The sequence below is a fragment of the Lagenorhynchus albirostris genome, chromosome 5 (genome assembly GCF_949774975.1).
Source record: "Lagenorhynchus albirostris chromosome 5, mLagAlb1.1, whole genome shotgun sequence".
NCBI lineage: Eukaryota > Metazoa > Chordata > Mammalia > Artiodactyla > Delphinidae > Lagenorhynchus > Lagenorhynchus albirostris.
Window position 1 is genome coordinate 87,892,301 of NC_083099.1, and position 16,001 is coordinate 87,908,301.

Consider the following 16,001-nt stretch of genomic DNA (forward strand, 5'->3'; position numbering starts at 1 on the left):
AAGCATGGCAACTGAAGAAAGGAAACAAACACACAAGCAAGAACTACAGCCAGCAAAACGTGAATCATAATGTATCTTTGGTATCCCATTAGAAATCTATGTTAATATTCTCCTATTCCCTTGAAGCTTAGGTTGGAAACGTGTACTATTTTATTTTAGTGCTTATGTCACTCTTTCCTAATACATGACAAGTCTGCAGTGTTTTTTATATCTGTGACAGACCCATAATCTTCCAGAACACATAGTAAAGCAATGCTTTTCTTAAGATATGAGGGCAGATGATTGACACTTGCACATGTACCTGTGTTTCTTCCTCTGCTCACCCCACTATAATTGCTATCTTCAAGCTCATCGAGGAGAAGTTGGCAAAGGGAAGTGAGAAAACTCCAGACTGGTAAGTCAGTCACTGTATTATTTGCATTTTAGTATCTCTTTACTCTTATTATTGACCAGTTAAAGTAGGGGAAGAGGGAGCAAGGACCACATGTGGGTTTAGCACATATGCCAAATTAAAGGCACTTTTTGTTTTTTTAGGTTTTCAAATTCTCTAGCTGGGTTTTAAGAGTAGGGGTTATTTCATGGTGATTTTCCAGCAGGCTTTTTTCTGAGGTAGATAAAACACAGACAATAAAAAGTCTGAAGAATGCAAAGGGTAGCCAAAGCCTGTGCGGACAGGATTAGCTTGAAAGAACTTTCAGTAGTGAAAGCTGAGTCTGTCATATACAATACCACAGAAAAGAGGGCTCAAGGCTCAAGGTTGTCCACCATTTAGCCAGGGCTTCTAGAATTTAATAGGTGGGAAATAGGCTAATCTGGACTATAAAGAACAGAACTGTGGGAACAATGACCGAGTAAGAGAAGAACCCTGGTTAGCACACAGCTCATCAAGATCAGGCCGATAATAGCAAGAAATACGCATCCCTCAGGACCTTGGTGATCAGGAAGGAATGCATATTACAATATCACAAGAGTCTAAACGAAACCAACAGACTTGAAGGTCCGAACTGCCTTTTGTTATTGTTTCTGGGATAAACAACAAATTTTGTCTCTTTTCTCAGGCCTCCTGTTTGTAAGGAGGTATTGTAATTGTATTAAGCATGTCAGGAAAAGCCAAATCCCAACTAAATAATTAGTGAGATGGATTTTGAGCTCCTTTTCCTGCCCATTTGAGTTACAGATGAACAGGCTGGTCTGCCTGAGACCCAGTGAGGTTAATACTCCCAGCTGGGGCCTTTCGTTCTGGAGAATCACTGCTGTCATCCCAGGCAGATGCTTTACTTTTAAATGCACATGCCGTTGTAGGCCAAATGTTAGTAGTTAAACACCATCATCACAGAAACACACAAAGCTAGAGCCAAGTTCAAAAACACAGCTGGTGATTAAGAAACTCTTAATGAAAGGAAGAAATGTGCTATTGGCTCCAAGTCATTCATCACTACTTCTGATATACTTAGACTGGGATTGTTTTATACGAGACAGAATAAAAGCATACCTATTGGCCTCAGTTTCTCTCCCTCAATCTAAGAATAAACATTTGTTAGAACACCATTGGAGAAAGAGGACAATCACACGTAATGCTCCCGTGGGTTGATGTAGACTCTCTCCAGGTCACGACTTGGATGATATTTGCCAGGACTCCCGTCTTGGTAGCCCATCTGATTGTAGAGGGGGTACATCTGCTGAATCCCATCTTCCCCCACTGGATTCTCATCTTCGTAGTCAAATCTTCTGCTATTCAGTCCATTCTAAAAATTCAAACATTGCTTACATTATCAGAGCAGCTGTTTGTGTTTTTTCTAGCTCTTGGGTAAAAACAGGCAATAACAGAATTCATTACACACAAGCTATTGAATGGCAAGGTAAAGTTCAACAACTTAATCATTTTCCAGTCACTTGTTGCTTACAATACCTGTACAAGAGTGGTGGCATCTCCTAAATAGAAAATTGTGACTAAGGAGGACTGTGGTCAGTTTCAGGTTTCAAAATTTGGAACTGGTATCAATTAAGGTAAACTGGAGAAAAACAAGGCTGTGAACTGCAGGAGTCTCTCAGCAAGGTTCAAGCTTGCAATCCATGCATGAGATAATAAAGAGAACTAAAACAACCAAAACAAAACCAAAAGAAGCTTCAGGATTCAGCACTGGGGAATTAGGGAAGAGACACAGTGAAATGAACTGGTATTTGACTGTATGCCCAACGTGGCTGAGGATTAAGAAATGCTGTCAAAAAATAGCCTCTTGTCTTGACCTTTCTTCCTCGCTTGACTCTGGGTCACAGCTGACACCATAAAATGAACCTCCCTGATGCTCTATGGTGTGTCTGGTACTGAGCCTCTGTCAGGTTACTGGTTTCGTAAAACTTGATTACTTCTAAGAGGAATAAGCAAGCTCAAGGACTTTACAAAATCACACCACAGATGGTCAGAGAGCAGAGGTGAATAAAACAAAATTTCATGGAAATAAAACAGTATTTTAATAAACATGGTGGTCCCCGGCTCCGCCTGGGCTGACCCTACTAGAGGACCATGTTACTTACAGAGCGCTGGAGACTGCCAGCCTCTCTTCCTTTGAACTGAGTCTGCAGAGGCAAGTGTTCAGTCTGGAGGGAGAAGACAGAAAAAGACATGCACTTTAAAGCTATGATAAGACATAGCAACCAAGACCGCTAAGACTCCTGTTTTTAAAAGAGCCAATCATGTGTTGTTAAATGTCTGCCAACTAAGCAAAATGTTCCACATGAGGATGGGAAAAGCAACTACATTTCCTGAGAGTTGTCTCTCTCTCCTGGCTCCAAACTTCTTGTAGAAGGAAGAAAATACACAGAACATCTGCTACAGAAGCTCTCATGCAAACTTGTTTACATCTTACCTGAGGTAACATTCAGCACAGGTCTCTTGCCTTTTCTCAGTGGAAGAGTCTGATATTTTGAATTGACTAAAAAGGGTTTGGAGTGGCAATGAAAGGTTTTATAGACGTATACATGGTCTGCTTTTGTTTCCTGTTGCTACTCCCTGTCTTCCAACCCCATACAGATCATAAAGGGGTGCATCGTTTTCAAATCTCAGCCTAAGAGAATCTTTCTCGGCTTCCCTTTCGCTTATAAACACATACTTACCCTTCAGCCCCAAGTTCAAATATCATCCCTTTTTAGGAAGTGAGGCACAAAACCCTCAGACAGAGAGCCACTCTCCTTTCCGTGCTTTCACAGCATGTGTTATCACAATTATTTATTTGCTTTCTCCTTCGCTGGATTGAGGGTGTTGGTTGGAGTATTTATAGACATTACCTCATTTAACTTTTATATTAATTCTGTAAAACCAATGTCTTTATTTTACCGATGACTAAAACTGGGGCTCAGAGTGGTTAAGTAAGGTGTCTCCAGTCACACAGCTGGTAAGTGGTAGATGCTTTTTCTCATTCCTAAACCTATACTTTTATACCCATGCTTCTGGCTCAGTGCCTGGAAAACAGATGTTCAATAAATATAACAAAAGAATGCCTGAAAGTCCCAGCATGTAGGCATATCTATCAACACGCTCTTCATTTCACTGTCTTTGCTCATGCTGTCCTTTTTGTCTGGAAGGTCTGCCACTTAACCTCTGGCACTTGAAATACTACCCATCTTGGTCTGAATAAAGTCATTTTTTTTTTTTTCCTAAAAGACTTTTCCACACTACCCACCAAAGTTTATTTACTCCTACTTTTCCTATTGTTCTTGTTTATACCTCCATTATAGGTATAAACAAGCAGACATCATGCTCTGTCAGTTTTATGGTTCCTAATGTCTGTATCTTTCAACCTAGTAAACAGTGAACCTCTTTTGGTCATCCTCCTCCATCCCCACACCCTAGCCTGTGGTTCTGCAACAGTAAGAATTCAACATTTAACCAATAACTTCACTGAAATATGAACTATCAACTCTTGATATTCTATATCATATGCCACGTTATCCAAGTTGTAAGTTATCTGTGACAAATTCATTCCCCCTGTCACATTCTGCATGATTCTAGGGTGCTTCCCACATGACTATTGATACTGACAGTACACACTGGTAAAAGTCCAAGGCAGGGCCTGCTTCATGGACCTTGTATCGCCATCTTGACATGCTTAATTTTTAAACAAGGGGCCCTGCATTTTTGCTTTGCACTGAGCCTCACAAATTACATACATGGTGCTGGTCCAAGGAAAACAGACTCAGAAAAAAAATAACCTAAAATTAAAATTAGCATTTTCTTTTGTTTCTTGGCTATTTTAGATGAGCCATGGCTTTATGAGCAATAACAGCATTGCTAACCTTTTCTCATGGCCTGAGATATAAAATCAGCCCGAAGCGGTACACTTGAAAATACTGGACAAGAAAAGAGAATTCCTAGGGCTGAGCAGAAAGAAATGGTGTCTGGACACCATGAATAGTCTTCACTCGCACTGAATGGACAATTAGCAAATGTTAAGTTTCTTCTTCTCTACCCAATATTGTAACCCTTCATCAATAATCATTATACCTCACATGAGCCCATGAATTTTGTAGTACAATAGTTAATCAAATTCTTTATACAGACAGAAGCCCCACACATCCTAGGGATGGCCCTGCATTAGGGACCAGGGCTATGCAACAGCATGCTGTGCTTGCCTCCGCATTACGTGGCCATTTAGCTTCTGACAAGATACCTAAGGAACTAAATTCAATCTAAATTCCGGGTACCTGTGCTCTCTTTCCGCTAGTCCATAAACTACCCTAAACGTTGCATATTCTGACTTTTTAATAACGTTAATCACCACAGTATACAGAAAAGGGTCTTGCATGATACCTTTCATATGGTTGGTGCTTGGTATATATAAACTGAATTACCTACAATACTTTAACTGATGGATACATGATATATATTATTCTATTATTCTTGTGGTTTTTTCCCAGAAAGCCTTGGGATACTCTGAATCTCTAATACGTATTTTGATTTCCCTACTTACATGTACTGTAACAATTTCTATTGAGCTACAAACCCATATTCACTTTCCTGATTTACTAAAGTCATGCAGACTTTCATTCCTGTCTTCCAAGGTGCTAATGACACTAGTTTTTCAAGTTTTATTATATATTATCTTAATAAATATTTTTACTTTCTCTGACTCAACAAATAAACCAAAACCTCTGCATTTTACTAGGTGTTATATTTTAATCTGTTTCCATATAGATAATATTTTAAAACCCCATAAACAGAGCTTTTAGAGTTACTAAGGTTTATTTTCAGGGACGACAGAACCAAGATTTCAAGTTGCTTTTGTCAACAAGTCTACAATCACCCTGGATACTCTGCTTGCTCTGGCAGTAGAAGAACTTCAAACTAGAGTTCCATTTGGAACCATTATCCCCACTACCAAGTTGGAGTCCTTTTGGTCTTCTCTCTTGTTTCATAATTTCACCCTCAAAATGCTCTGTACTTCCTTCCATGTCTCCCTTTTGCTCAGACTCTTTCATTGTGATCTGTAAACTGTAAACATTGTTCTTGTTAAACACATTCTCCTACCTTCCCAAACTTTTCTCTAAAATGTTCCCTCCAATTCCTAGCCCCAACTGACATCTGCCTCTTCAAGAATTTTCTTAAGCCTGGAGGAAACAGGATTTCTTCTAACTAGTGCAAATCACTCCCACATCTACAATAACTTCCATATCATTCTCTTATTTTTCAACTCTCTCTTTTTTTTTTTTTTTGCCATGGATTCCTACCTCCTGGCATGCAAACATATTCAAGAATCTGCCATCTTAAGAGATAAATGAAAATATCTATTAAAACTTTGTCTTAAATTCTAAAAGGTCATTATTAACTTACCTCTTAAAACCTCCACTTAACAAGATACCTAAAACTCATAACCTGCTGAAGGACCATCCATCTTCCCTCAGTTCCTAAGGTTGTAATAAGGGAAGGTAAACTAAGCACCCCACAACCTCATACCTAGTTTGTAATTGGTCTCTCCTCCATTGCTACCTTCCCAATTCAAGCATCTGCATCACATCCTTGGGTAACTTTACACTGCCACTTATAGCACACCAGACATAGCTAAATATTTTAATGTTCATTATTTTTATAAAACCAGAGAATCTCAGAGTAGAGATTATATGAAGAATGTATGAATAATGAATTTATTAGTAAACTACTATGATTCTACCTGTAATGTCTTGAAAGACACAAAGTTCTTTCTACAGGGAAACTCCAGGCCCTGATGGAATCACTAGTAAATTCTACCAAACATTTAAAGGATTAATACTACTCTTAAATTCTTTCTGCAAATGGGAGAAAAGAGAACACTTTGTAACTACTTTTATGAGATTAGCATCACCCTGATACCAAAACCAGACAAAGATATTACAAAAAAAGAAAACTAAAGTTTTTATTCCTTGTATCCCAAAACCTTAAACCAAAACAGCCCTCAACAGTTGAATGTCTAAACAAATTATGGTGTATTCATAAAATGGAATACTACTCAGCAATGAAAGGAAATTAATTCAAGCAACAACATGGATCTCAAAAATATAATGCTAAAGAAATTGGACACAAAAAAGCATGCTGTGATTCCCTCTATGTGAAATTCTTTTTAAAAAGCATAACTAGTATGTTGTGATAGAAGTCACATTAGTGGTTGCCTGAGGTGTCAAGGAGGGGTGGTCGTGGTGGAGGGTGTGTATGAGAAGTTTTTCAGGTGATAGAAATGTCCTTGATTGAGGTAGTGGCTGCATGAATGTATACAATTGTCAAAGCTTATCAAACTGTACACTTAAAATGGGTCACAGTGTTATGTCAATTATATCTCAATAAAGTTGAGTTTTTTTTTTTAAAAAACTATACCTTTCCATTTTATCACAGTCATTCCGTTTTGGAGGAGCATGCACGTGGAGGTGAATTCAAATGGGAATTCACCAACATAGTCTGGAATCTGGCGTGATGCAAGGACACAGTAAATTCTCAATAAATACTTTATAACAGATTGTCCTTGATGCAGGAGTTTCTCGACTCCAATATTCAATTGCTTACTTGTGTTCTAATGACTGAGTTCCTAATCCATAGATATATGATTTCACCACACTAAAGGAATTAACACATGAATAAATGGTTATCATACATCATTCACTAAGTATGGATTCCTCAAGGCATAAAGGATATTACATTCCTAACCATTAAGTACCTCTCTGAGCCATGACTAAAACTGTGAACCAAAAGTCAATTTTCCCTTTCACTTTTATTAATAGTTGTGAGGGCAGCCAGCCATGTTGTATGAGCAACAACTATAGAGACTGTGTTCTAATCAAGCAAAATTTACAACAACATTAATTAGGCACTTGTTTAATGAGATATATAATTGTTACTGTTCTCCACGATAATTACCGAAGCTACTCGCATGAATGTCTCTTATTATTACAGTAGACCCTTGGCATTCACAGATTTAACATTGCTGGTTTTAACCATTCATGAGTGAATTTTACAAGGTTACGACAGGTTTAATTTGTAACTTTGTTGAGACACAAATTTGAATGAAGACTGAGGAGATTTCTGACATGGAATAGTCATTTAGCTCGTTAATGAGCATAGCAACTGTTAAGCTGTCTCTGTTATTCTCAACTCATATATGAATTCTATAAAAGATAGGGGTATTTAAGAATGTAGGGTTTCTCAAAAGCCTGTGAAGTTTCCTCTGTGAATGTCAAAGGGGTGCTGTTATTAATCAACCTTTTCCTTTCAAATTGAGAATTTTTTTTTTTACTGATTTTTAGTCAATTCTTAGGTTTCTAATATCTAGAATCAATCATGATCAATGCAGATTGCCACTACACATTATACAGATTCGATGTATAAAGTGTACCTGGATGTTATTCCCCAAGACTTGAGATTTTATTTGCTTATAACTCCTCTTTCCCAATTTCTGAGAGAGTAAGGTTCATTTCTGTGTTCCATCCATGCACTCCATCCTATAAATCCTTTCCTGTTAACACTCTAAGAAGGAGACTGGGAGGTTTCCCCCAAACCTCACATGGTGCTATCACAGAGTAGATAGATGTTCAGTGACTCCCACTCTCAGTCAGCGGTCACCACAAAAGTCTTGGGTGCTAGAGTATGTTGTGAAAGCTGTGTCAGTTGGACTAGAAACCCTGGGGTCTAAATTCCTAACTGCAAAGAATAGGGCAGAGTTAGGTCTGAACATGTTCAAGAGAAGGGTGTGAACACCATGAAAATAGGTTCTAGATCCTCAATACTCAGAAATCTATAAAGACTGGAGGAGAGGATCTAAGGTTAAAGGAAGAGAAAAGGGGAACAAAGAAGTTGGCTCAATAATGTCAACATGGTTAAAATAGACATCATTAGGCTCTGTGTAGACAGAAGAACAACTGTAACTTGTAAGGACTGACAAAAGATTCTTCCCCTACTCCTTGCCCCTTAAGGTAGGTGCTGTACAATATGCTTTAAATGTCCTCATATTCTTATATCACGTCCTAAAGGTAATTTTATTATTGTTCCTATAATAAAGATGAGGAAGCTGAGGCTCAAGAGAGTTGAAGCAATGTTCCCAGTTCATAGAGCTAAGATTCACATTTATATTTATGTAATTCCAAAGTCTGTGTCTTAAACCATCACACAAAGCTACCTATCTTCCTACCTTGAGTATATCCACTATCTTCCTAATTTGACTGCAGAAGGGGACTCAAAAGCAAGAACACAATGGGCACTTGAAAGGGGAGAGGGCATAAAACTGAGGGGAGAGACTGCGATGCTCAGTACTCGACAATTTTGCAAGCTGCTCCGAGTTTTCTTCATCTGAACTGGTCAAACAGAAGCTATGGCCTAAGTTACTTCCCCTCCTGCTTGGGCTCCAGCCTCAATGAAAGAAAAACAAAGGCAGGTCTTTTCCTGAGCAGTTTAGGACTCTCAGAGTTTTACCTCTGCCTCAGCCCAGGGCTGAACACATAATGGTCATTTGCTGTAGGATAATACTTTATAAAATTAATTTAGAGGGCATTTCCTCTCCTGTTTTATTGTTTGTCTATACCTTTCAGTGATATATTGATAGTTGGTACCTTGAGAGCAATGTCCAGTCCCCTAATTTATAATGTTAAAGATTGCAATGACGCAATTACAAGCAGAAATGACTACAGAATGTCCTCATGGCAAACTTTTCAAATGTATGCTTAATCATGAGGCTTATTATAAGACAGAAGAATATTAGATATCTTATCCTACAAGGCAGCATTGGGTTTTTCTTAAGTCACCACAGAATTATAACTGCCTAGTTGTTGTTGAAACCGTTTTCTTATCCAAAAGGAAGACAGTGTTCCTTCTTATCACTGGTAAATAAATTTCATTACTTCTACTGAGTATACATTCTAGATTTTAATTTTTCAATGTAAAATTTGGTATGACACATTTTAATGAAATTTCTTATCTTGGCTATGGTCTCACTAATGCTTACCTTAAAATACACAAGAAAATGATACTTCACCTAAATTGTAATATGTATGCAAAGCAAAGTACCTAATTAAGGCAGACAGATGATAAAGATGATGGAAAATTACCTGCAGGCGAATGAGACACCCACATACAATACTAAGATGTCCCCCCAAGCATAAATCCTACCCATTTAAAGGACACAAATCAAATGATTATGCATTCATATGTGCTACTTTCCACAACTAATAAATACCTGCACATGTTAACATCAGAATGCTGTGCTGTCCTTGTCACAATGGGCATCTTTGCTCTTCAACCCCTTGCCTTAACACTGCACCAAATTACCCACGCATATCACTTTATCTCCAAATTTGCCCACAAGGTAAACCTTCAATCCAGAGCCGTTAATGTATTTTCATCCATGCACACAGATGCCCTCAAAGAAGGTGTTAATTACCTCTTCTATATCAGGCACAGTATTGTACTCCAAGCCACTATGTGCAGAAATACTATCTTCATAAACCAAATTCTAATTCCTCTCTAGAAACTATTAATATGAGCCTTCCCAAATCTCATATTTGATCCAACGTTCCTGAACTCATGGCACTGGGAAAAGATACTCTCATAAGAACTTCTTTGTGCTTAATAAGTTACGCTATTCTTAGCAAAAAGATAAAAAAGTAAAAAGAGCCTCCTAAAATCTTTAACACTAAACATATTTTAGATTGTGAAACAAAATGCAGTATAATAAATGTAGAGCACCACTACTCTTATAGTCCTTCCTACTGAAAGGTGAGATAATACAGGAATCATTTCCCTTACCAATAATCTACCGCTTCTATTGAGAGTGTAATTAAAAGGTAGAAAATAAAATATGAATAGGTCTTTATCTGTTTGCTTAATGATTACTAACCCATGAACAATCTAAAGGATCCTTGAATATATTTAGTTAATAATTACATGTATTTTTTCCCTTGGGGTCCTACATTTAATTGAAAGGCATTTTTCATCATTTTCCTGAAAAGAAAAAAGAAAATCTAGGTAACAAACACTATTTCTTCTTCTAAAGGAAGATAACCTAATAACAGTAAAGAAGGCGAGACAGAAGAGAAATCATCTGCTATGGAAAGCTAGTATTAACCTTCAGGGACAGCAATTTTGTAAATATAAAGCCCAAAGTAGGCAGTTCTGTTTGAAATAGAGAAGTAGCTGTAATCCCAGTTTGGCATTTCCCTGCCCACAGGCACTAACGTCTTGAGCAACCTGCCCTAAGGTACCTCGGGCTGGAATCCAGCTCCTGGGTTAAGCATGACCAGAACATGTCAGTGACTGGAACAGAGTTCACAGCACCAGTGGTTTAAGGAGGAGGATGAAGTCGATGACACAAAAGGAGGGGAATCCTTCCAGTGGAGATAAGAAAATGAGTCAAGGATCTTTTGTTTGCCTTCAGTTTACTCAACAGAGTCAGAACTGAGTGTTCAATATATGCTCTTATTAGATGCTGCTCCTCTATCAGGCAAGAAACACTGCTTACTAAAGTAAATGACAGTTAACATAGCATTTTGTCTTCATGCCCACATAGTTTAAATGGCCAAACAAAGCCTGAGTATTTTCTATTAGCCCCTAGAACAGGCTAACAACTACAAATAACAGGTCATCCGCCAAGTCTGGGATCTGTAAATACCACTTCAACTGACATTCCTTCACTGGATACTGAAAGGAGTCGGTCTGTTAGGACATGATCATTTCCATTATTTAAAACAAAGAACTAAATGTGAACTTCTGGGGGAAAAAGCAGAAGGAGTAAATCATATTTTTAAAATATCAACTTAAAAGATATTTAAATTAATTCCATATTAATGGCATTTAAGGTGACATAGTTACCTAGTCCCTGCCCAAGCTGGAATAGCCCTAGGCTGTGGGTGAGCCTGGCTGGAATGGATCTTACCTAGAGGGGCCTCCTTGGGGGCCACCAGCAGGTGCCACTGAAGCAGCAGCAGCTCCTTCCTTAGTCCTGCGTCGTTAGTTCAGACACAGTGTTCGTGAGAGGTGCCATCATGTTTGGGATGCCTGGTCTGAGAGCTGGTGGGGATTTTGGTGCTGCTGTTTATGACAGCTGAGCTCCAGAGAGGTGAACTTCAGTCTTCTCTAAATGGGCTGGAAATCAATAGTCTGTCCTCTGAAATAACCTCATCATTAGTAATACTCTACCAACAGGAATGCCAAAGAACTTACCTGTTCCCCTGCCCTCCAGGAATTTACAACCTTGCTTCACGTGTCTTGTCTTCCAAACAGTTAAACAACAAAGCAACACAGTTTGAATGCAAACCACTCAAAAGCGGGAAACCTGTCTTACGCTTCTACTTTTTCTCTTCTACCACAGTACCTACCATGCCGTAGGTATATAAACACCTACTGATCTAATCTGATTATAACCTCAAAGCGCTACAGATCCACAATTTCTTATCTGAAAGTTTTAGGAACAGACGTACTTTGGAATTCAGAAATTTTTCAGATTTTTAGAAAGGTGATATGCACTTATTCCATATATTTGTAAAACATCTCCAGACCCTTCTGGAGAAGGATCTGGAGATGTTTTATAAATATAAACCCCATACAGAACCCCATAATCAAGCATATAAATATTTCTGCAATGGAAATATGAGCATTCATATTAAGTAAAGAAAGTAATGACTATGTACAGCTTCATGAGAGTCAACAGTTCAGGTCAGATTTTGGTGCAAAATGAGTTTAAAAAAAAAACTTCAGGGGCTTCCCTGGTGGCACAGTGGTTAAGAATCTGCCTGCCAATGCAGGCAACACGGGTTAGATCCCTGGTCCAGGAAGATCCCACATGCCGCGGAGCAACTAAGCCCGTGCACCACAACTACTGAGCCTCCCGCTCTAGAGCCCGCAAGCCACAACTACTGAGCCCAAGCATCGCAACTACTGGAGCCTGCACGCCTAGAGCCCGTGCTCCGCAACAAGAGAAGCCACTGCAATGAGAAGCCTGCACACTGCAACGAAGAGTAGGCCCCGCTTGCCGCAACTAGAGAAAGCCTGTGCCCAGCAATAAAGACCCAATGCCACCAAAATAAATAAATAAATAAATAACTTAGAAAAAAAACTTCAGATGCCTAGAGATTTTTATAAATGTAGATAACAGATTGTGGACCTATAACACACATCATGAGAATGACGGCAATTCAGAGGCTAGAGCAATCAAGATAAGCTGTGGAGAGGTGAAGGTGAAACAGTGAGAACCCAGACTCTATTGATGGGGTGGGAGGACTCATCTGACCGCACTGAGGGTATGGGGGGGGGGTATGACCACAGAGCACCAGGCTGAGAGTCCCAAGCCTCCAGAGCCACCCAGATTCTAGGCTATGCGAGCAACACAGTGAAAGCAGGGCCTGAGAAATATCCATCTAACCAGTGGTGATGATCACGATGATGGTGAGTGTGGCTTTTTAGAGAACAGGAAAATCCAGGATTTGACCACGAATAGCAGGGAGCAGAGAAGGGGAAGTGAGAGAAGGCAGAAAACACCAACAGACCTACAGCTATACACCAAGTCTGCAGATGCTATAAGCATGTACAAAAAGAGAAAATAAGAGGAAAAAAGAATAAACGTAGGCCATGTACTTCATTAAAGGTTTATGGGACAGAAGGTATATTTGTCCATGAAAAGAGAAACAGTGTAGATAATAGCAGAGATTATCACTACAGATTGAGTTGAATCATGAGAAAAATCACATTCTATCCAGGAAAACAGATCACAGATTTAAGAATGATAGTTCTTAAAGAGAGCACAAAGGCTGTAAAATCCCTGGGTGGGGAGTGAGCTGCTCATGTCACAGACATTGAAGCAGTTGTGAGGCTGGGGAGGAGGAGTAGAAGGAAAAGGGCTGCTGTGCCCCCAGAAGATGGGTAACACTTTATGGGCCCCCATGGAAGATTAAGGCAAATCAGAGTTGAATCAAAGAATTCTGACCGAAAGCATCGTGTGTGATTACAGGTGAAAGATCCAGAAGAGGTGAAAGCCGCTGGCCTGACAATGACAAGATGCAACAAAATGGGAGGGGTTACACGTTATCACATGGAGGAAAACACTGCTGCTCGTGTGAAGATGAGCAGCAGCTGCAGGTTCAGAAATAGACCTTCCATGCTCACAGAGATGAAGCATGTTGTATTAAAGAAGAGTGGCATGCACTTGGAAGAGGAGTCGTGTTTTCCTAACAGACTCAGAATGGGTAACAGATCAAACAGAGTAAGCACCATCTGTGTATTCAAGGAAAGGGCATAATGTTTGCTTCTGATTGTAGCCTGTTGTTGTTGTGTTTTTTTTAATGTTGCATTTCTATGTAAGTTGCTTGGAAGAGAGGAGGAAAAGAATATACTCAATATAACTAGATTCAAAAGCTCCAAAAATCTTCTGTCACTTTCCCCCCAAAGAAGCTCAGAGTGCTTTGCTAGAATCTCATTTTTACTTCCAAAAGGATTTGGGGAAACTCAGCAGTAAGGGTTAGAACAGACAAAGGTTCTCTGAGAGACTTATGCAGGGTTTCACAGTAAGTCTAGGTGCTTTATTGTGTTCACAGAACAAATGAGGCCTCCAACCAATATGCATGGTACCTGGCAGATCAAAGGAAAAGGCCAACAGGAATAATGTCCTCCTGACAACAATTTGTGGGTGGAGAATTTTCTAACAGATACCATGGCACCATTAAGGGTGAAAGTTTTACTTCTTATGAACCTGAAGACCCACTTTAATTTTCTCCTTCTAAAATCAATTTTGAATACCATATCATCTTATTTTTAGTATGGTTTGGAGAAATATGAATTTTTAAAAAAAAAATAAATAAAGAAGCTAGGTAATCCAAGTTTCTTTTCTGAGAAATAAAATCCAGGCTAACTTTAGACCCTTTAAATGTGCAGAAGTAGATGAAAAGGATCTAGTTTTTATATTCATCCTTCCTCATCTAGATTTCGGCAAGTATCCAAAAGAAAAAGGAGATGTAACAGTACAAAGTCCTCAACTTATTTATTTTAAAATATCAGTTTAGTTGAATGTGCATTCAGTTCAAAACAAGAAGAGATCACTCAGAATATTTAGATGATTAATGCCAGCAAATGCCTGAATGTTTCCCTATTTTGTGAAATGTTGAAAAAAAAATCTACCTCGAGAACTTGGCTACTTGGTGCGAATGTAAATTGATACAGACACTATGGAGAACAGTATGGAGGTTCCTTGAAAAACTAAAAATAGAATTACCATATGATCCAGCAATCCCACTACTGGGCATATACCCAGAGAAAACCATAATTCAAAAAGACACATGCACCCCAATGTTAATTGCAGCACTATTTACAATAGCCAGGACATGGAAGCAACCTAAATGCCCATCGACAGATGACTGGATAAAGAAGATGTGGTACATATATACAATGGAATATTACTCAGCCATAAAAAAGGAATGAAGTTGGGTCATTTGTAGAGATGTGGATGGACCTAGAGACTGTCATACAGAGTGAAGTAAGTCAGAAACAGAAAAGCAAATATCGTATATTAACGCATGTATGTGGAACCTAGAAAAATGGTACAGATGAACCGGTTTGCAGGGCAGAAATTGAGACACAGATGTAGAGAACAAATGTATGGACACCAAGGGGGGAAAGCGGGGTGTGTGTGTGTGTGTGTGTGATGAATTGGGCGATTGGGATTGACATATATACACTAATATGTATAAAATGGATAACTAATAAGAACCTGGTGTATAAATAAATAAATAAAATAAAATTCAAAAATTCAAAAAAAAAGAATTTAAGATTAAAAAAAAAAGAACTTGGCTACAAACCTCTGCAACAGATCTTTAACAGGGCAAGCTGGATGACGAAGTGAGTTGTTCTGAGAAAATGCATGCACTTCACATTATAGCTAAACTTTTTTCCTTAACTTAGCAGGAGATGAAATATATATATTTCAACTGTTTTTAATTTAAGAGTTTTTCTCCTTATGAGGTTCCACCCATATGTACAGTGGGGTAATGTGACACCTCCTTATAAATAGCTTTCAAATGGCAATATGCACTGGAGTACGGAGCTCTGTTCTGTACAGATGCAAAGGCACCTGATGTGCTGGGAAAGGACGATGTATTAAATTGCAGCAGCTGAGCATCTTCTAGGTACAGTCTCAGAGGCTGTGGGATAACATAGCTGCTAAAGTCTAAGATTGTCCTTAATAACTGATGAATCAGAAGCAGCAGACTGGCTTAGTCCCTTTTATCTGAGGAATTCTAAAATGTTAGTTGCAAGAAGGGCCTCAGGAATTATCCAGGAACAAATGCCCTCCTTTCACATATGAGGGAACAGGGTTCCAGAGACGTAAAGGGATTTCCCCCCAGGTTCACTCATGACACAACTGGGACACAAATCCAGATCCATATTTCTTGACTCCCATGCCAGTGATTTTTCCAGTATTTGTGTGAACTCTCGAGCTAGACTGCCTGGGTTCTAATCTTGGCTCTCATAGCTGGGGACACTGTCAAAGTTATTTAACGCTCTGAGC

At 38.9% G+C, this 16,001-nt stretch overlaps 1 protein-coding gene across 1 annotated transcript in view; it reads right to left on the bottom strand.

The window, feature by feature from the left end:
* Positions 1-932: 932 nt before the first annotated feature.
* Positions 933-16,001, bottom strand: part of NECTIN3 (nectin cell adhesion molecule 3) — a 130,237-nt gene continuing 115,168 nt past the window's right edge. Inside the window, exons 8-9 of the mRNA XM_060149048.1 lie at positions 2,536-2,598; positions 933-1,745 (exon numbers count right to left, since the gene is read on the bottom strand). Of these exons, the coding sequence (XP_060005031.1) occupies positions 1,566-1,745; positions 2,536-2,598 (243 nt within the window). The 3' untranslated portion in view covers positions 933-1,565. The remainder of the gene's footprint in view (positions 1,746-2,535; positions 2,599-16,001) is intronic.